Source organism: Hypoxylon trugodes (genome assembly GCF_022578975.1).
Source record: "Hypoxylon trugodes strain CBS 135444 unplaced genomic scaffold F4822scaffold_9, whole genome shotgun sequence".
NCBI lineage: Eukaryota > Fungi > Ascomycota > Sordariomycetes > Xylariales > Hypoxylaceae > Hypoxylon > Hypoxylon trugodes.
The window spans coordinates 1304125-1324237 of NW_026250024.1; the positions used below are offsets into that span (position 1 = coordinate 1304125).

Below are 20113 nucleotides of genomic sequence, written 5' to 3' on the forward strand. Positions count from 1 at the left end.
TTGCCCGCGTTCGTGATGTGTTGCCCAGCAACAGGTGATATTCCTGAATATTGCACTGCCACGTTGGCGCGAGCCACATGAGCCACACGGTACCAAATGTCTCAAAGGGATGGGAAAATCGGCCTAGAGTTTTGTTTTTCCGTTATTGTTAATCCGATCGGGGTATAAAAATACACTATGATTCCTATATATGTATATGGTTCAGCCTCATCCCATTGTTTACGAATATTCGTCGACCACAACTGCGACATTGCGGCTGCCGAAGCCCAATGTAACCATATCTCGTATGTAGACTAGGCAACGGGGCGTTGAGACCATTGCTTTCAATCAAAACTTATAAGCGAGTAGTGTTTGTTGTGCCTGGCATTCAGTTGAAAAGGTCTAGATACTGCGTAGGTATCACCTATACTTAACTACCTAAGTACCTAGGGTACCTAGTATGCTAGGTAACATACCTAGATATATATACGTCTCAACACAGAGCCTGATAGCTTGATCGAATGTAGGGGTGTCGAGGATGACATTAACCACGAATCGCGACATTGCCAAAGTCCTCCGCATATGTACTTCGCGGTTTGAAAATCAAGTACGGTCCATCATGGGTTGACGTGAAAATGTCGTACAAGTGGAACTGGCCTTCCCGGCCTACTCCAACCTGGCCAAGCTTCCCAGGCGCAGTCTCAAAGTCATGATACCAGAGGATTTTAGCAAGAGCTAAGCTAAGTTCTAAGTACGCCATAGGTTTCCCGGCGCAACCTCGCGAACCGATGGAGAAGGTAGCGAAAGCATCACGTACCACCTTCCTTTGTGTTGCGTTCTTGTCCGACTCCCCGGTGATTAGCCACCGGCCCGGATCGTACTTGAAGGGGTTGGGGAAGTACTCCTATTTTACCACTCATTAATCACAATTTGGGAATCTCGGGGTCTGTAAGATGCCCTGGCCAATAACCAAATCATAGAGCAAGGAATGATACTGACCTCATTGTGATGCACTGAGTAAATGTTTACACCAACTTTCGTGCCATTAGGGATGACATGGCCGTCGACTACGAAAGGTCCGCGACTCTCTTCTTCCGGTGCCAAATGTCTCCAAAGTGTACCGGGCGATGGCGGAGACATCCTCAAAGATTCATCTATGCAAGCACGGAGGTATTGACAGCCTGCGAGTCCTTTCCCGGAAATCTCAGTTCCTTTCTGAAACGTCGTTCGGATCTCAGTAGCGAGTTTTGAGTAGCACTCCTGGTTTCGCGACAGATAAAATAGCGTGGCACTTAAGGCTGTTGCTGTTGTGTCGCCACCTGCTATGATGAAGAAGAATGCCTCGTACCAGAGATCGCCAAGGCGGAGGGTGTCGTCGTCTTTCGCGTTTACCGCATCTGCAAAAAAAGAAAACAAGTCACGTCTCGCGTCTGTCTCATCGGCCATACGGCTGCGAATCATTGTTTCAATGAGACGTGCCGTCCTTTCTCGCTCTTTGCGAAAGAATAAGTTAATCCAAGTCTGAAGCCTGTAGCGCGGGATTATGGGGATTTGCATATTCACGTTCATGCGGTGGTTTCCGCGCACGAGCTGTTCAGCGAGAAATTGGTTTTGTTGGTTGGTCTGGAGGTTTAAAGCATATCCGAACGAGAGGAGGCCGACGATATCAAAACTTAAGTAGCTGCATCGGTCTTTTACGTTGATAGGTTGCTGCTGGTTGTTACGGGCGAGGCCCTGGATGAATATGTCGACCTGTTCTGCCATTGTTGGCTCAAAGGATCGCATGGAGGCGTCCGTAAGAGCTCGTCCGACGAGCTTTCGTTTACGGCGATGCATATCCCTGTCTAGCGAATTCCACGTGTTATGTGCGTTAGGCCTCACCTGCGTGGCCAGGTATGCAGGCGGCTTCGTCACTCTCTCATTTTGATATATGTCTTTTCAATCAGTGGCTTTTCATAGATATTAATAGTCTCTAAGTTACCTCGCAAAGCAGTGGCAGAATTGAACACGAGCCTATCTGGTCCCACCTGGAAAACAGGTCCTACCATAGGTTAATAATCCGATTACTAGTCTGGAGGATATACTAACCGTATTTTTGGTGGTTTCTCCATATCTGTAGGTGAAGGCTCCGTTTGATTGCGAAGTAACCCGCATAGCCGTTGGTGAGCTTGGCGACTAGCGGTCCTGGGTAATTTCGCAGTGGGTGTAAGAGCAACTGGTAGCCCAGACCAAGGACGACCTTCAAACGTAATTAACAATCGCTTCCTATACAATGGAGAGGAAGTTTACGGGGTAATCACTATAGATAAGATGCCATAGAGGACGTATGCGGCTGCTCCAGTTGATATACCAGGCGAACTTGTCATATTGAGCTTGCCTGTACTCGAGTGGGTATGTATTCCTTAGAGCCAGATGCTGTAGAAATGAACAGTATGAACTAAGCTACTAGGTACCAGCAGCAGCTAAATATTAGCGGCGCTCGGTAATAATAATCAGGTTTATGTTGTACAGCCAGCAATGATAGAATCAGTGGTTGGTTGGTTGATGAATATGACTAGTCACTAGGTAGGCAAGTGAGTACGACGATCGGCTTCATATCAAAGCCAATCAGAGATGCGCAATTGTTTGTTTTCTTTGTTATAATCCTGCCCTTGCACCAACAATTCCGATACGCATACACCCATCACACATGTCTAAGATTCCGTATCCGGCCTAGACACCCCTAGGTATCCTTTTCCCTTCCACAGCCAGAGGACCCTGGGATACTTTGTTATGAGGTGGTATCCTATAGCGAAACTCAACAACAAAATTATAATTTGAGCAACTATTGCGTACTATCTGTGCTATTTGGGAACTTTATATGATAGAAGCTGACACTCCAGAGTCAGCTATTATTGATTGTCCGTTAATAAAGCTCGCCCCGGGGCTTGCCAAGAAATGTATAACACTCGCAATTTCTTCAGGGAAAGCCGGCCCAAAGGCATAGCCTTCTTGATAAGATCAGCCACATCCGGCTGTCTCTCCACGGCTAGTTGCAGCATGGGCGTCTTGGTATAGCCGGGACACACCTCGTTGATGCGAAGGCCGGATGTTCGGTTCTCGAGAGCTAGGTGGAAGCTAAGATAAGCATCTTGATCTACTTATAGGATTTGTCCTTGCCTATGAGGAGAAACTAGTTGAACTTACTAGCACACTTAATTATACCCTTCGCAGCAAATTTGCTAGCTGTGTAGGTGACAGAATTAGGCGTGCAGACTGACGAGGATAGAGAAGTAATGTTTATTATAGAGCCGGGGCCGACTACAGCAGTAAGTGTCAGCAGATGCTCATTTGACGTCTCGGGGCATTTAGTGGATAACAAAGAAACTGGTTTTGAATTCTTGTTGAGACTCATTGAAAAAGCCGAAACTGACAAGGCGGGCTATGAGGGGAAGCAAGCCACTTACTGCTGCGGCGGCCATGGCGCCCTTCGACATAGGCTGGCTCTTGATCCTTCATAGCGATAATCTCTTTTTGGAGGCAATGTAAAATGCCCTTTGCATTTACGTCATGCAAGAGGTCATATTCTGACTCGTCCACAATTGTAACATCAGATTCGGCTTTCTTCCCAGTCTAAAATAATAGATAAACGTGTGTCAGTGAGGAGTTTGAATGATTCCTAGGTACCTGGGTACCATTGTACGATTCCGTTTACAGGGCGATGGTCGATTTAGGTACTAACTCCAGCACTATTGACAGCATAATCCAGCCTGCCAAAGCGTTTCTTGACCTTTTCCACCATTGCTTTTACGGATGCTCGATCCCGAACGTCAACGGCTACAGCCATTGTCTGATAATCTGGAGCTGTTACTATAGACCTGCTCTTTTCTAAAGCCTCGGAGGCTGCGCCGAATGCCTGGTCGGCGAAGATTACGGCTCGTGCACCTCTTTCTGCAAACAAGAAAGCAGTCTCGAGGCCGATGCCACGGCCTATGTATCTCTATTAAGCCTCATTTACGTTCGGTAAAGCCACCTAATAGAAGATTTTACACACCAGCACCAACAATTAGAGTTACTCCGCGGACATCCATTTCGACCAGGTACAAGCGAGAAGTAAAACAAAATGTGCAAATTTTGATAAAATCAAGATTGAAAACGATAGGGCGCATATGTTAGTAGAACGTAATTGGAATTCGGGGCCGAATTAGATACTTAAGCTGCTGTGCCACGTAGTACGTGCCGTATGTTAGATGCATGTCTTAGAAGTTGTGAAGAAATAGGGGGTAGCTTTAGTATCGGAATTCGGCGATAAGAGATAGGTCTAAAGAGAGCATTTCGATACATACGAAAACATTCATCACCCTGTCTCGTGCCCTAGATAATTCAATTATGATTATTCCAACTGCCTGTCGACACAACACTATTATGCGAACCAAAGAAGCTATATACGAGTCCCACGTGTATCCCAATATTCGTTAAGATCCGCATTGACTTGATCCCAGAAAGCACAAGAGGTATAATTCACCACACCAACATTCACCGCATCCCCAATTACAACGCCCGTGCTTTCACCCGAGGTCCAAACAGGCCACACACCTTCATCCCCCGGTTGCCCAGTCTCCGCCATATTTGTCCACGCGCGGCTCATATTTCGCGAGATAATCTGCTCCGACGACGTGAATGTACAATTCCCGTTAGGCGGCGGTAAAGCGCTAGTGAAATTGAAAACGAATGGAATTTCGCTCGAATGTGTTACTCCTAGGAGTGGCAGGTATGAAGTATCTATGCCAAGGAACCAGGGGCAGCTTGGCACATGATCAAACCGATAGCTCCACACGGGCATGTCGTTCTTCTCCGCCTGTAGAAGCGCCCGATATGATGGGCACTTATATGATACTTCCGTGAGGACAGTTTCCATCGCCCTGGCTACCGAGCCGTTGAACAGAAAAGCTGCTGAGTAGGTCCCATTCACGCGCTCCGCTAGCGGCCCGAAGTTGTAGTTGAGGAATTCGTCATAGTCTGTCTGGTTAAGCGCTTCCAATTTTTCCAATGTACGATATGCACCAAGGACGAACAACGACCCCTCGTTGGCATTAGAACCAATTATCGAAGGAACCTTGAGTCCGGCAGCGGAAGGTTGTTCCTTTATCAATTTTCCGTCGACTACAGGTGTCCAAGAGCTCCTTGTGCCGTTGTTAATGAGGACCGAGTTAACAGTGACTATATCGGTGGATGGCATAGACGCTACCGCAATTTGAAGTATCGAAGCTGTAGCGGATCGGATACACGATAACTGAAATTTATGTCAGTATTATGATATCGCATGGATGAAGATTTGGGACATACATCGGGCGTACTGCAATTCATCGCGTTGAGGAATTCGGAATACCAAACTTGCGAATCCTCTATCGTTGCTATATCTCTTCCCGCTCCGGATTCCATCGCAGCGGCTCTTACTAGCTGTGGTATTTCGGGCAGAGTGGCAAGGAAGAACGTGTCAGAAGCACCGGCGGATTCTCCGAAGAGTAACACTTTTTCCTACGAGACGATCGGCGTTAGCTTGTTCATTCTGCATGTTAAAAATGGGGTCGAGATTGAATAAATTTACCGGATCACCACCGAAGTTCGCGATGTTATCCTGTACCCAGCGAAGGGCAAGGAGTTGGTCTTCCAAGCCATAGTTTCCAGTTAGACCAAGGTCCGTCAACGCGAGGAAGCCTAATGGGCCTAGGCGATAGTTGACCGAGACCACGATAGAGTCCGTGGCAGAAAAGCAACCATTATAACTCGGATTGGAAACACCACCGCCTTCGTTACTTCCCCCGTAAAGCCATACCTTCACCGGTAGTTTCGACTTTTGAGTGGCGGAGGCTGGCGCCCATATATCTAAAAAGAGGCTATCGCGTGCCCACAAGTGGTCAATGATGATTTCTTCTGCAGGTTCGGAGCGCGAAACTGGCTTACCAATTCTCACTCTGCGTTTCGCTCTCGCCGAATAGCTGCCCGGTGAATTGAATGCACTGGGTATAACAATTAGAATCGATGTGCGTATTCGAATAATTGGTTCAGAGGTATCGGGCACATCTTGGGGGACCACGAATATACGAGATAGGCAGAAAGGAGGGACGATAGCATTCGAGATTACATACTGCTGGCGCTGGGGTTGTGGCATTTACCACCCTATAGGAAGAATTTTGATAGGGCTCCGGGGATGCAAATCGCAACTCGCCTACGGGTGGTTTGGCGTATGGTATCGAGAAGAAGTAATTCACATCTGTCCTACCACACTTTCCGCCGTTGACCACTCCGCTCCGTGTCCGTACGATTTTAGAATCTGCCGATCCGGCGAGGACCAACAGCCCAGCCAAAGCGATACTCCTCAAGTACATCATGAAAGGCCTGACGGTCCCAATCATTAACCGATGAGGAATCTGGTCAATTTATGATCAGTAGTCCATCGGGCTTTAGGTTGAGTGTTTTATTCGACAAGACTACTATAAGATCATAACGCCGATATGAGATGCCGTCTTGGCGGAGGTCAGTCTATTGATTGAGACGCACTTGAGATCTATTTTCGACGTTAATTGGAAACCTTGGCATTTATAAGAGTGTGATCAGAAGAACTGTCACGGGGTTCCTGCAAAAGCCATCCGGCAGATGCCTGGAAATGGAATACATATAGTATTCTCTATTAACAGGATTCAGTGACTATTACCTAGACTGTGACTGGCTATCTTTTGATGACGGGGATCGTCATGCAACTTATTTTACAGTCTGGGGTACGTCACTTTTACTGTGCTGCATAGATTAGGTGGCCAGGTAATCCGATTCGCGACTGCGGGTATCGCGCACTCAGCTGAAGCTCGAAGGAACCAGCTAGAATAATAGTCGTCTCATCCAGGGTGATGAGAATGTTCAAGCCACCGGTCCTAGACACCAAAACATAATTTGGGGGCTGTGGTATTGAACTTCGCATTCGGCAAACGGCGATCCTTCTGCCTATTCCCGCCCGCCTAAAAGTGCCAAGCCCCTCTCCAGATCCAAGGATCTCTTGGACCTTTTGTCGAACAAAATGGCCGCTTTACCATTTTCATCCGGTGTATGTAAGGGTCCCTTGCCATAATGTCACCTCCGAACGCCCCGTGGATTCAGCCCTATCATCGATGGTGTTGATAGTCGTATTATTCGTGTATGCACCGCTCTGCGGGCAAGCCCCCATATACAAGCCTAGAACACTTACATAGGTGCACGACCCGTAGGCATGTAGGTAGGTCGGTGCCTGGTGCGAGACCATTTCCCGCCCTGGACGTAGCATCATGTATGTTCCAGTCTCCCCTCCCCTTTAGCGGTTTTCGGGATCGGTTTCGTGCCGAAGTTCTCAGCTAGATCAAGTACACGGGAAATTACCATCGCACAGGGCATGTCTCATGCAGTATGACTCACCACTTAAATGATATCTTACGCTACACGGACTTGATAATAAAATGCGATTGGTCTATATTGACATGTAGGATTCTATGTATGATTAGGTAGAGATTTTGTCCAGTTCCCCGATGCGCCACCGTATCATTTCCACCCCAAATCTGCTGATATAATTTTACGAAGAGAAAAAAAGCAAGTCAACCATGAGAAAAGCATTATAACGAATGCGAGATCTTGTCCTCGAACCAATCAAGCACAACTTGAGCGCTGAGCACAGCTGCACCAAGTGAACAATGCTCTCCAGCACCATCGACAGCCTCAAAAAGATGGTACGTAGCAAGGTCTCCGAGCTTCTCTGCTAACTTTTTCGCCTGTCCGGGAAAGAACATATCGTTCTGCGCGTCACCGACAAAAACAGGGGTAGTGATGTTCTGAATAACTCCATCTAAGGTGTATTTCTCCACCTTCGTAACCCAGTCATACGCACTTGAGGCTTTATAAGACCAGATTCCTTGCTCAAGGCCCCAACGAGTGCTAGTCGGAGTCGACGGGTCTTTAAGCAATGAAGCTGCGACGGTGTTGAATGCTGTTTGGTTGCCTGAGTGATACAGCGCAGTGAAATTGGGTCCTAATTGGTTGAAGATGGCGTCGCTGAAGGAGTAAAGACCGTCGAAAGCAATAACCGCTGCAAGTCGATGATCATATGCTGCTGCGCGAGGAGCTAAGTATCCTCCCAATGATTGTCCCCATAATCCCAATTTGCTACCATCAACATCGCCGCGCGACAAAGCATAGTCGATAACCGGGGTAACAACCTTCTCCCAATCATGGATGAAGCCAAGACCTTGCTGACGCCTTACTGTAGGTTGCCCTGGGCCCTCGAACGTAATCACGTTGATACCACGTTGTAGAGTGGCTGCACCTATCGCGTGGTACATCTCCTCTTGCGAGCCGTCATAGCCGTTGCACATGAGGAGAGTAGGACGGGGACCAGGAAGACCGCTGCTGAAGAAGATGGCAGGGACTTTGAAACCGTCGGCTTGGAGTTCGACGCGCTCACCAGGTATGGGCAGCAACGCGATGGCTGAATCGAAAGCTGCGAGTTGCTTTGCCCATAGTGAGTTGATCCTCGGGTCGCTCCAGTTTCCGTGGAGATAGAAATCGGCTGAGCGGTAGTAACTCGCTTCTCTGAAGAACGCATCCCTGGCCGATACCGGATGTTTGCTTGAATCAATCGCAGCAGCGGTGTCGTGGACTCGGTTGGCGAGTTTATCGAATGCTGCGTAGAAGCTTTCGAAGCTGCCCGGCGCAATTTGGTTTGCGGCAACCAAAACCTCGCCGATATCTGCTCCTTGGTATGGGGCAAGAGCTAGGACTCGGATAAGTTCAAAGTGGAAGTCCTCATCAGAATTCAGCTGGACCATAGACCCCGGGTCGGTGCTATTGTCTCTCTTGGATTTCTGAAATCCATGGTATTTTTTAAGTGATGGTTGAAGTCCCTAGTATTGCGTAAGTAGGAGTATCTCGGTATTCGGATAGGATATATCTAGGTACATACAAGTACCAAACTTGAACAGGAGAGAAAGGCTAACGATGCGGTGAGGTATCTCATCTTGGTGAATGGCGTAAGTCAAGCTCGGAGTTCAATAGGTTCCTTTGGCTGGTGAAAATGAAAGAATTGATGATATTTTGATTTGAGAACTCATAAGGTATTACAGCTTGGCTTTATATATTACATTCCGATTGTTCGAGTGTTTCCAGCTTTGGGAATAGTTACATTTCCACCCCAGACATAACGTGAGATATTAGTCACTTCCTACCCAGCTACCCGATGCACCGCGATTGTCTGGAATTGGTAATCCAATGCGTGGTAAGATATTGTGCCAAAAAGGGAATTCTATGTAGGTACCCAGGTACCTTAGGTAAATAATTGATGCACGGTTATCATCCAAAAGAGGCAGAGAGGGAGCCCGCTCTGGGTTAGTAAGTAGTACCATATGAGCGAGAACGAGAACGAGAACGACAGATACGCTAGATTGTGTTGGCACCCAAGTGCCTTGACATACATTGCCCAGAAGGCTGAAATTCCATAAACTTTCAAGAGATCCATTTCCGAATGCGAAGTATTATTTCTCTATAATTTTCAACGGCCAGACGAGCATACCCTGCCATTCATCAGGCACTTCACTAGCAACAGTGCGGACTTCATTAGCCCCTACGTCCCCAATCCACCATATATGATCGAATTGCACAAGCAAAGCGAAGTAATGGGCAAGGATGACCCGGGCCCTTGGCACTTCTGTCTGTACTAATTCCACAAACCGCCGGTCCACCAGCATCGGGAAAATAAGCAGCATCCTGAAAACGTTTCCCGATGGTCCTTCTTTGTCCATGAGCCCGAGGGCTGTACATATATACTCAAGTACGCGCTCATAAGCGACTTGTATTTCTGAATCCCAATGTTCCGTCGCCCGGAGTTTCTCGGGACGTTCCATTAAATACTGCAATCTTTGGTACATCTTGCGATTTGGCAGCTTTCCCCTGACGTGGAGATGCGCGGTTCCTTGGATCAATTTATATGCGGCTGAGTTTGGATCGGGGCCCACCCGATCAAGCGCATCTATGAACGTCGATGTGGAGGTTTGGGCGAGTGCGAGCCATTGCCAAGGTTGCCGGCTCCGTCCCTGTAGCTGGACGAGTGCGATGATTCTCATCAGACATGATGTCAGACAGACTAAGTCAGCAGTTGCTCTGCTGACCTGAGATACCTCCTTGTTGTGCTCTCGGACTGCCATAGAGAAGTACTTGCTAGCGGCATTCACGGCGCCATCCGCAAGCTCGTCGTTTTTGCCAAGTTTTGCAAAATGCATGGCTGACACGGTATACATCGAGTATAGCAGCGCATCCGAGTCAAAGGATAACCTTGGCACCTCCCTAGCGAACATACCTCTGGTTTGGTCGTCAGCTGCAATTGAGCTTCCTGTCTCCACGAGGTACTGATGCATCAATTTTGTCTCTATCATCCGCCGCACGCGACTTTCTGGCGGATCATTTTCCTCTAGCGCAGAGGGAGATAATCGAGGGGTTGACGACTTCCGGTATGATTTGACCGAAGCATCGCGATCATAGACACAGGGCAGGCCATGTCGCTTGCAATTATGGCATATAGGTTTTGCCTCATTACACTAAAATACACACGTTTAGTTCAAGTTCACCAACCGGGTTGTCTGTTCATTATCACCTTTACCCTCCTCTGTCGACATCTTTGGCAACCTACGATTTTGTCAGATTTCACCGCAAAATGAGGGGGAATTTCAGGAGTTTCGCGATACTTACCAAACATGGATTTTTTGTGTCCGAGCTTCGGGACCTGCCGCGGAAGCGAAGAAGGGCTTGTACCAGAAGCCATCATGGAATAATGATTACTGCGAAAGTAGGGATGTGCTGTGCGTAGTCGAAATTAGAGGGCGATTGACGAGAAGCGCGTATATTAGCGCGCGTCGATTCTCTAGAACTACACCGAGTAGGATATCAGAAGGGGATAACTAATGAATTACGTGGTCAACAGTTGAGTACCGAATGTGACCTAGTGCTGACATTTTCTAATAATAATTACCAGAGCTCTTAAAAAGGATCCCGGGGACCTGGCTGGTCGCATTCACCACTCAGCACAGCTATTCCTCTTCGCGAATATGAAAGACCAATACAACTATCAGGGCACATAATACCGGGAATGTTACATTCATTACTCGTTGAGAAAAATGACATAATATAATAGTAGCATTCTAATGCCGAGATGGAATTCCTGGGTTTTCATTTGGGGGCTGATTGGGGCGTGGGGTTCCAGGGTAAGGTGAGGGCCTAAATAAGAACTGAAGATCCTACCCAGCACAGGTACACGATGTAGGACTCATTTAGGTGCTGGGGCTGTGTTTTACGACCTAAATCTGGCGTTACACAAGCTCTATTTTCAACTAATACCCGCCAGAATAGATGGGAATTATAGATCTTCAACATCGTCTTCAGCTCATCTTTCATCGTTATGGAGAAAGAGGACCGCTTTTTGCGGAGGTTATTTCTCTTTCGTTCGCAGATGGTTTAATTCCGTTTTCTAACTTCTAGCTTCTAACTTCTTTATAGGCGGCGGAATCTTCAATTCAACTCATACCCCCTGGGGCTTCGCTTGCGCACGTTCCATGTCAGCATCACCACCTTATCGTTACCCTTGAGCTTGGTGTTCTGAACGCATCCTTGAAAATCCTATTATGGGGTTTCCCACTAAATTGGGAATCGCCTAGTATCTTGTGGGTATGAATTGGCGACGTTAACTATTGCCGACTTCTATTTAGGAATTTCCAGTGAAGTCTAAGAGAGTACGGCTGGAAATTATAGATCCCACCGTTTCCCATCCCATTCTATCGGGCTCCAGAGTCTCCGCTTCTCTACATGTTTCGACGTACAAATCTATGCTACCTATTACTTACTAAAGATCCCAGAACATTGGCATTGGCCCTAGTCACTTGATAAGAGTCACGAACGGGAATAAGAATAAAGAAGAATGTCCCGAAGAGGCGGACTTAAATAGACCGCCTACCTACCTAGGTAGGTAGGCTATCTCAGGTCTGACAAATGCGATTATAGCTAACTACACCACCGAGAATTTATCGACTCATCACGGAGATTCTCTTATAGCTTCCTCTTACACACTTTCAACACAACATCATACTTAATAACCCAGGGAAGCCATCTTAGCGCACGTAGATTTCGCAACAAGGGCATTGTCTAGCATAAAGCAAATCTTAGTTCATTGAACAGCAACGTCGTGACACGACTAGACTTAATACCATCACAATAAGGGTGAGCGGTTAGAAAATGAACTGATTTCAAGGTAATTGTATTGTTTAATCAACAATCAACCAACGATAATAAGTAATAAATATGTGATGGAAGCTTGCATGAAGGCGCTATTTAGGTAATAGTATTATTAATACAGGTATTCATTTTTCATTTGGTGTTTATAGATACGAAAATGGCAGAAAGAGAATTAGCCGTAGAAGAGGCCCAGTACCTTAAGCAATATTTCGACGCCGAACCTAACCGGTTTTTATTCCACGGTCTAGTCGCTCATGGAGCATTCGGCTCTGCGCATCGCATTGAGGTAGCAAACCGTATCACCGGGGACACTTATTATATTTTAGTGAAAAAGGCGTTCCCAGGCGCAGAACATCAACTGGTAAATGAGAGGATATTTCTTAGGGTACGTACTTCCAGCGAGAATCGTGAGCAGATGTTGAATTGTAAGCGGGCTAATCTTATGGAATTTAAAGGCGCTGCGAGGTGCTCAGCATATAGTAAGGATGCTCAATCTCAAAGACGACCCCCTCAAAAAAGTAAAGGGAGAATATATCATCCTGGAATGGTTGGATCTTGGTACACTTTCGAATTTCATAAGCAATGGCAACCGGCTTGGGATACAGAGGCTACCAAATCGCCTGCTCTACAGATTCTTCTTGTGTTGTAAGTCGTTAACACCTGCAGGATTCGCTCGTAATGCTAATAAACGGTACAGTAACAAGAATGTGCATTGCACTGGCTGTAAGTGATAATCTGAACTTATGCTCTTCCACAGACCTCAATTCTAATTGCTGCAGTACCCTCCAGGGCGCACCGATGACGAAGAAGTCACGGAGGAGGTACAGGACGATGTTATACCGACAAATATAACACATAATGACCTTCATGACGGAAATAGTACGTGTATAAACAGATACCAAAATAACGGAATATAATTTCTGTTAAGCTAACCATGAATATAGTTCTCCTTGGGGATCCTCCTGCTGACGAAGAACATGAAATCGCCCCAATCATAAAAGCAATCGACTTTGGGTTAGCTACCGAGAATAGCTATGCCGACCTGTTGGGCACGGGACAAGAAAGAAATATATTTTATATTGGAGGCGTACGTAGCTCCCTTAAACAACCTTTTCAACCTACTGTTAACTTACTAACGGGTGCGATAGCTGATGTTGGAATTGGTTGCCATGGATCAGACGGTATCTCCTTTCGACATCGACCCGGATAATACCGAGATAGTCCAGTGGCACGACGGAGAAACGGGCGAAGATGTTGAATTCGAAGCGCAATCCGTCGGCCTCTTGCTTCCGTTCCGGGGTCCACAGGACCCCATGCCGTGGCTCGACACGTTGCTGAAGCAGCTCATCTGCCGCTGTTTAGCGAACATTGCAGAGCGGCCATCGCTACGAGAATTGAGGGATGAACTGGTGGGTGCTATGGCGAAAACAGGCGGGAGTTATGGCGATCCTGATGGGTTCGAGTCTGATACCAATGTATGGGCTATCTGGCGGGCAATCACTACTTATGAGCCACCACCGGAATATCCGGAGTAAACCTTTGATCGCTATTCGTCAGAATATTATAGTTAACTGTACGTACCTAGGTAGTTATATAGCGATGTAAGTGATTATGTACTTAAATATACCACCGTTTATATTTTCATCCGATTACGCTTGTGCCTTGGATGGGGGGTTGACTTTTATGGGTTGGGTGAGTCGCTGCATGTGAAAGATTCCGAACAAAAGTGAAACGGGATGACTGGAGGGTCGTCGTCAGGGGGAACAAGATATTTGTAGGGGTTTACATGCCCCTAAACCCCCACTTTAGCTCCCACCTATGATACAGCGTCACACAGCAGATCGTAGGTGCATAGAGGCCTCCTAATTACTGGATATGGGCCGGAATTGCGCCTGTAAATCCCCCGATCGATTGTGGTTTTGATTTTAAAGACGCATTTCAGAGTGCCTGTCAAACGCAAGCAGTCGTAAAAGGGGAAAAAAAAAAAAGAACAGCAAAAACACCATGTCTCGTAAGAAGGCCCTTATCATTGGTATCAATTATTTTGGTACCGACCATGAGTTAAATGGCTGCATCAATGATTCCGAGAATATTCGCAATTTTCTTGTCGAGGAGCGAGGCTTCTCTCCGAGCCCACACGACATGGTCATGATGTCGGACGTACCCGAAAATGAAGGCACTCCTTTTTACCCCACAGGAGCGAATATCATGGCTGCTATAAATTGGTTAGTAACTCGAAACCAGCCTGGCGATATCTTATGGTTAAGTTATTCGGGTCATGGAGGTCAGCTACTCACTTCATATTGCTTCGGCAATTACAATGTAGTTGTTGCTTATTGGTGTTACAGGCCAGGTGAGGAATGACGATGGAGATCGGCCATCAGGGTGAGTGCGCGCGGGAATAGAAATTGATTTAGCGATGCCGTCTCCGAGGTCTAACATGTTGTAGGTTTGACGATACAATATGCCCAGTTGATTTCGCCGAGAGCGGGCAAATTACCAGCGAGATGGTGAGCTCTTCGCATGTCCATGAATTAGTATTCCCGGTCTCCTGATTAACCTTACCCACCACGTAGTTACACCGCGCGATTGTCTCACCGATGAATCCAGAGTGTCGCCTTACCATTCTTTTCGACTGCTGCCATTCGGGCTCGGCTTGTGAACTGCCTTACGTCTACCGACCAGACGCAGACGGCAACGTCAATATGGTCGACACGATCAAGCAAGGAATCGGGCTGATCCGTGCGGCTGAAGGTCTCTTTGAAGGTGGGTTTTCCATGTCTAAAATGGACGACGCGAAAATGCTACTTGGTGGTGCCACGGATTTCTTCAACGGCCTTCATCATCGCAGGAATGAAGATGTCGACGAGGATGGACTTGCAGCTGAGAACTTCGAGGAACATTGGGAAACCGAAGGTAAAGACGTCTGGATGTTTTCCGGTTGCGCGGACAATCAGACATCTGCGGATACATCGATTGCTGGTGCACCAACTGGGGCGATGTCTTGGGCGCTGGTTAGGGCCCTGAGAGAGAACCCAGAGCAGTCTTACATTGAGGTGAGGTTTTCGAACTCGTGTTCAATAGTGCTATTTTCTAATAGCCCTCTAGATTCTTCGGAACACCCGAGAGGAACTTGCGCAGAACTACTCTCAAATTCCGCAACTGAGCTGTGGTGGGAGATATGATTTGGATCAAGCCTTCATTGTAAGTAAATATTTGTTAAATTTAGTGCTTGATGGTGTCGCTAATTAAGGATTAGCTGTGATTTATAGGTGGAGTTAAGGCAGGAAACTGGCTGTAATTCAATCTCTCAGTGAGAACAGAAGGGAATCAAAATGAAGAATTAAACAATTTACTTTTTAAATATCTTAGCAGGGTGTACCTTTCTATGATTTAGGGGGTGAGTCTACGTATCGATAACACCAGTTCAACGCCACGCGGTACCTACGTAGGTACATACATAAACGTATATACTGGTCTAGGCATGTACCCACCTATCTTCAAACCGAATAGCTCTTTCCTTTTGTTAGCAAAGACACAAACATTAAATATGAAGCTATCCACAACACTGTGTTGCTCGTTGGAAAGAACCTTGGAAGAGATCACGTGAAGTTAGCAACTGCGATTGACTTATCATTAGCGGATTGAGCAAACAGATCCACCTTTTTCTTTCACCATATACAATTACCTTTAGAGCTACTGAAGCAAGCGGCCCGGCCCGGGTGTTTTCAAGAACCTTTCAAACTTTCACTTCTTAGGGTCTAACCTTGAAAGCTCGATAGATTGAATCAAGCGCGACCTTTCAATCTTCCATTAAACCTTTCAATTCCATCCTTAAATCTGCCACCGCGACTTGCGTAGCGATACACGAATAGCTTACCTATCATCATTATCACCAAGATCCTACGAGGTAGTCGACAAGATGAACCGAAGAGAAAACAACAGCATTTTAGGTATGTTGATTTATATTCATTTCATGCAGCACAAATAACACAGCTTGGACACGCCCGACACCAGTTTTATCGCTTGGTGTGATAAATACGCTTGGTTGTCATCTATGGCGAGCAAGGTGCCAGTGGTTTGTGCCGGATGTCGACTAAGAACACTTTACGATTCCAATTATATGGGATACATTTATACCCAAGCATGGGTTTGGCGCGTGGAAACTTGTTATACAACTCTACGAAAGTCGTTATTTAAACATCATGTTCTTCTATCTATATTCCTAGGTGGTCCTTCATTGCCAAGACCTTCGGCATGCACGCATCATGGCTTCACAAGACGACCCCCCATCTTCATCAGATAGCGATGCTCCACCCGGGACCGACTCCGGTAGCGACTCCAGTAGCATAAAGGAAGCTTTTAATCCCGTTGTCCCGGATTTGAAAAAGCTGGTGTCCAAGCACGGTTCGGGCGATTCTTCTCAACCGCGGCAAGAGGATGAACCCGACGAATGCCCTCCTTCACCTTCACCTTCACCCCCACCTGGACCACCAGAGCGCCCCCTAAATCAACCCCCCAATCCGCCACGAAATACTAACACTGAAACCATCTTAGACCGCCATAACCGCGCCATCGCGCACATCCTGACGCGATTCCGCAATATGGTCATGGCCGCCACCGCTCCCCTACCCCAGACGGGCAACGTAATCGAGCACGCCGCGCTAAACCGCATGACGATGGAGACAGAGTCCGCCGCTCTAGTATGTGCTCTATTTCTCTCTACCTACTGTAGGCATTTGTGTATCTAGTTCACTAGACTAACCGACCCCCAGATCTCCGAGATTCAAGGCCTCCTCGCAATAAACCGCGAAATCAAAGCTCTATGGATCCGCGGGCCTCTCCGCCAACCCGGCGAAGACGACGGCCGAGAAGCCGAAATCGACAGGCAGGCCGAAGTCGTCGCGGGCTTGTACCAGCGCGTGCAGGAGATGCGCGATAACGCCATCCGCCAGCAAAACCAGGAGCGCGCTCGCGCTGAGGCGGCTGCGGCTGGTACTTCTGCCCCTGCGGCGGCTAGCGGAAGTTCTTAGGAGGAATCGAGTACCGCTTCTGCTACTGTGGATGGGAACGGAAACGGAGACGCCAAGGGAAAGGCGAAGAAAAAGAAGAGTAAGGGAAAGAAGAAAGGAAAGGGTAAAGGAAAGGAGAATGAGGCTGGGACTGAGGAGAACCAGGATCAGAAACCGGAGCAGGGCAGAGTTGAGTAGGAGCAACTCGAACTGCCTAAGAATGGAGAGAGCAGGGGTAGAGGTGGATGTGGACAAGGACGCGGTAGTATGCGTTCTCGGGAGTTCCGTCGTGAGCGTAGACGCGACGCTAGTATCACCGGTCGCGCTGCCGACCCTTTCGTGGTAGTAGGTGGCACCTCAAAGAAAATTTAGGAGTTCTACTAGGCGCACGGAGTTGGTTATATCCCACAAGGTTGGCTATCGGCACGGTCGCGGTAACCACTAGCCCACCTCTTGATGTCCTCAATTGCATTAAAGTCGGAGTTTACTAGGGTGGCAAAATCGGTTTTTATAGGGGCATTTCTTTTCACAGTTAGGAAGACACAATTAATTATTTTAAAGATGCATTTATCGGCCTGTGGGCCTTGATTTGGAGTGCAGCCCATGCTTTTTTTCTACTAGTATATACGCATTTTGCAATATAATAGCGAGCCTCTTCGATCGAACCCGAAATTGCATCTGCACATAGCTAAGTCACTGTTAGACGAAGCATTCAGCCTTCACCTTCCTCCGGATTCTCCTCACCATAATCCCCTAGCTCCTCCTCAAGCTCCTTGGGTATAGATTCCGTAACTCCTACTCTCGTCTCCGCCGCGGCGAGACCTCCAGCTGTGACCCAGAGGAAGTATCCCAGCTTGTAGTTATCGATTTGGTGGAAGAATGTGTGGAATCTACGCAATATTAGTAACTCTAATTCGATATTACCTCAATTCAAGCTTCATCCGGAATAACTCACGAATTCTCCTTCTCCTCCAACTCAAAGATCCGCTGATAAATCTGCGTATCCTTAAACTCCTGGATCTCCTTCTCATAATTGCCGAAATCTAGTTCTTCTAGTTTATACTGGTCTCTAGCCCGATTGTTATAATTCCCAAACACAGGTCTTTCGAGTAAGAGGCCAAGACTGGGTGCCTTCGGTATACTAATACGCGTAGAACCGTAGCTCTCGTCTATACGGGAAAGAGGGGTACCACAACGGGTGACAAGGAGAGCCATGCCAACCATCTTACGGATTTGGTGCATCATGAAGGATTGGCCGTGAACTTTGAGAGATAACCATTGTGTATCGTTGATCTGGACGGGTTGGGGGTTTACGATGAAGGATTTAATAGTTCGCTTCGCGGAGGGGTCAGAGTGTGTCTTTTGAACGGTATAGTTGTGGTAATTTCGGGTGCCGATGTATCGGTTGAGAGCTTTTTGTAGTTGTGATAATCGTTCGGGGGTAGCGCGATAGCGTCGCTTTGCGGCTATGTAGGCTGCTTTGATTTGTTTTAGGGCAAGGTCAACTGGATGTATTTCCTTCTCCTTAACTTTTGGCTCCCCAGACTCGTCCGTAGCCTCAGTTCCTGTCATAGTGACATCTGAGGGTGCTGCTAGCTCTGCTGCTACGGTCGAATTCTCTGTTGAACCATTTTGAGCAGAACCGGACGTCTCCGTCGACTCGCCTTCTGCCTTTTTCTCCGTGGTCTCCTCATTGGCTTCGGATGCTTTATCAGTGGATTGATTATTCGAAGGTTCGGGCTTCGTTTCCTCCGTGGGGTTTGCATCGTCTGATTCGCCATCTCCTACATGCATACGTCGTATGACGGTCTCTCGGATACCGGGTTCTAAGCTGTCGAGTATGGGTTGTATGTCATTCTTGTATACCACATCCCAATAGTCCCTAACTTCGTTGAGTCGCTTCGCGTGTTCTTCCTCGACACCGTGTTCCTTGATAGACTCTAGGACTTTCTTGCCTAGAAAGCTCTCGGGGTGGGGAGGTAATAAACAATAACTCGGCATCAGATACTCGTACCATCTTGAGTCGCAAGATTGGTAGCAGCTGAAGGCATTATTTGTTCGTTGGATACCCCACACACGGATCTGCGGGGGCAGATTCTCGTTGATCTTTTTCACCACATCCGGATCCTCGATGATCAACTTCAGCGAAATCATGTTCCCAGCAGCATGGACACCCTTGTCAGTTCTCGCACATCGCACGAAGCTCGATTTTCTCGGGTCATCAGCATTGGCCTTCGAAATAGCCTTAGCCGCAACCAACGCAGCAAAAATATCTCCCTCAATTGTCTTTTCCTTATGATTGATTTGCAAGCCATGGTATCCTGTCCCCGCATATCCAATCATGACAGCGACTTTGCGCTTCGGTCTGCGTTCTTCGGCGGCAATCTCTGCTTCGGGGAATTGGATGCTCATATAACTCGGTTCGCCAGCTGGGGTGGACTTCCCATCCTCGTCTACCCTTCTACGCTTTTCTTGCCAACTTTTTTCGTTGCGAGCGCGTCGATCTGAAGGTCCTCGACTGTTACCTAGTTAGTAGGCATTGGTTTGGGTTCAGAACCAATTTGAAGAAATAATAACATACCGATCCCTATCGTCGCGCCCAGGACCGCCTTTACGTTTGGTATCTTGACCTCGTCGACGACCATTGGCGTTGGTCTTACGATCCGCCTGCTTGTATCGATCGTCGCGACGTTTTGGTCCCTTGTTGTTTGAATCTGCCGTTGACTCTGTATTTGTAGGGAATTCGGATGTATTCTTGGGTATATTATCGGTTGGCGCATCGTGCGCATTATCGTTGGCCGCCATCTTGAAATGCGACCGCAGATTCGCATAATTGGTGAGTTAAGAAT

The 20113-nt window shown here is 47.4% G+C and overlaps 9 protein-coding genes across 9 annotated transcripts; 3 read left to right on the forward strand and 6 right to left on the reverse strand.

The window, feature by feature from the left end:
• Positions 1 to 121: 121 nt before the first annotated feature.
• Positions 122 to 2506, reverse strand: F4822DRAFT_416153 (cytochrome P450). The gene is made up of 6 exons (XM_051459313.1): positions 2280 to 2506; positions 2068 to 2218; positions 1961 to 2020; positions 979 to 1913; positions 349 to 883; positions 122 to 284 (listed from the first exon to the last, which is right to left on the reverse strand). The coding sequence occupies exons 1-5, from the start codon at positions 2343 to 2345 to the stop codon at positions 524 to 526; spliced, it is 1572 nt and encodes a 523-aa protein (XP_051310527.1). The 5' UTR covers positions 2346 to 2506; the 3' UTR covers positions 122 to 284; positions 349 to 523.
• F4822DRAFT_416159 (uncharacterized protein) lies at positions 2495 to 4181 on the reverse strand. Its single transcript, XM_051459314.1, has 4 exons — positions 3701 to 4181; positions 3426 to 3591; positions 3166 to 3279; positions 2495 to 3085 (listed from the first exon to the last, which is right to left on the reverse strand). Exons 1-4 carry the CDS (start codon positions 3803 to 3805, stop codon positions 2871 to 2873), a joined length of 600 nt encoding a protein of 199 aa, XP_051310528.1. The 5' UTR covers positions 3806 to 4181; the 3' UTR covers positions 2495 to 2870.
• A 218-nt stretch (positions 4182 to 4399) lies between these two features.
• F4822DRAFT_433296 (alpha/beta-hydrolase) lies at positions 4400 to 6347 on the reverse strand (the record flags this gene model as incomplete). Its single annotated transcript, XM_051461811.1, has 5 exons — positions 4400 to 5251; positions 5305 to 5496; positions 5567 to 5855; positions 5923 to 5978; positions 6108 to 6347. The coding sequence occupies 5 exons, from the start codon at positions 6345 to 6347 to the stop codon at positions 4400 to 4402; spliced, it is 1629 nt and encodes a 542-aa protein (XP_051310529.1).
• Positions 6348 to 7435: 1088 nt separating this feature from the next.
• On the reverse strand, positions 7436 to 9182 carry F4822DRAFT_372669 (2,6-dihydropseudooxynicotine hydrolase). Its single transcript, XM_051456282.1, has 2 exons — positions 8939 to 9182; positions 7436 to 8879 (listed from the first exon to the last, which is right to left on the reverse strand). The coding sequence occupies exons 1-2, from the start codon at positions 8990 to 8992 to the stop codon at positions 7596 to 7598; spliced, it is 1338 nt and encodes a 445-aa protein (XP_051310530.1). The 5' UTR covers positions 8993 to 9182; the 3' UTR covers positions 7436 to 7595.
• A 6-nt stretch (positions 9183 to 9188) lies between these two features.
• On the reverse strand, positions 9189 to 11019 carry F4822DRAFT_416171 (C6 finger domain-containing protein). Its single transcript, XM_051459315.1, has 4 exons — positions 11000 to 11019; positions 10717 to 10948; positions 10622 to 10653; positions 9189 to 10565 (listed from the first exon to the last, which is right to left on the reverse strand). Exons 2-4 carry the CDS (start codon positions 10790 to 10792, stop codon positions 9507 to 9509), a joined length of 1167 nt encoding a protein of 388 aa, XP_051310531.1. The 5' UTR covers positions 10793 to 10948; positions 11000 to 11019; the 3' UTR covers positions 9189 to 9506.
• Positions 11020 to 12412: 1393 nt separating this feature from the next.
• On the forward strand, positions 12413 to 14022 carry F4822DRAFT_372752 (uncharacterized protein). The gene is made up of 6 exons (XM_051456283.1): positions 12413 to 12637; positions 12708 to 12897; positions 12950 to 12975; positions 13032 to 13131; positions 13197 to 13339; positions 13401 to 14022. The coding sequence occupies exons 2-6, from the start codon at positions 12738 to 12740 to the stop codon at positions 13785 to 13787; spliced, it is 816 nt and encodes a 271-aa protein (XP_051310532.1). The 5' UTR covers positions 12413 to 12637; positions 12708 to 12737; the 3' UTR covers positions 13788 to 14022.
• F4822DRAFT_372753 (peptidase C14) lies at positions 14023 to 15846 on the forward strand. Its single transcript, XM_051456284.1, has 6 exons — positions 14023 to 14536; positions 14601 to 14637; positions 14702 to 14762; positions 14829 to 15308; positions 15361 to 15456; positions 15512 to 15846. Exons 1-6 carry the CDS (start codon positions 14257 to 14259, stop codon positions 15515 to 15517), a joined length of 960 nt encoding a protein of 319 aa, XP_051310533.1. The 5' UTR covers positions 14023 to 14256; the 3' UTR covers positions 15518 to 15846.
• On the forward strand, positions 15764 to 17828 carry F4822DRAFT_416185 (uncharacterized protein). Its single transcript, XM_051459316.1, has 3 exons — positions 15764 to 16205; positions 16810 to 16955; positions 17028 to 17828. The coding sequence occupies exons 1-3, from the start codon at positions 16175 to 16177 to the stop codon at positions 17283 to 17285; spliced, it is 435 nt and encodes a 144-aa protein (XP_051310534.1). The 5' UTR covers positions 15764 to 16174; the 3' UTR covers positions 17286 to 17828.
• On the reverse strand, positions 17815 to 20105 carry F4822DRAFT_416187 (pseudouridine synthase). The gene is made up of 3 exons (XM_051459317.1): positions 19846 to 20105; positions 18220 to 19782; positions 17815 to 18154 (listed from the first exon to the last, which is right to left on the reverse strand). Exons 1-3 carry the CDS (start codon positions 20067 to 20069, stop codon positions 17977 to 17979), a joined length of 1965 nt encoding a protein of 654 aa, XP_051310535.1. The 5' UTR covers positions 20070 to 20105; the 3' UTR covers positions 17815 to 17976.
• Positions 20106 to 20113: the final 8 nt, after the last annotated feature.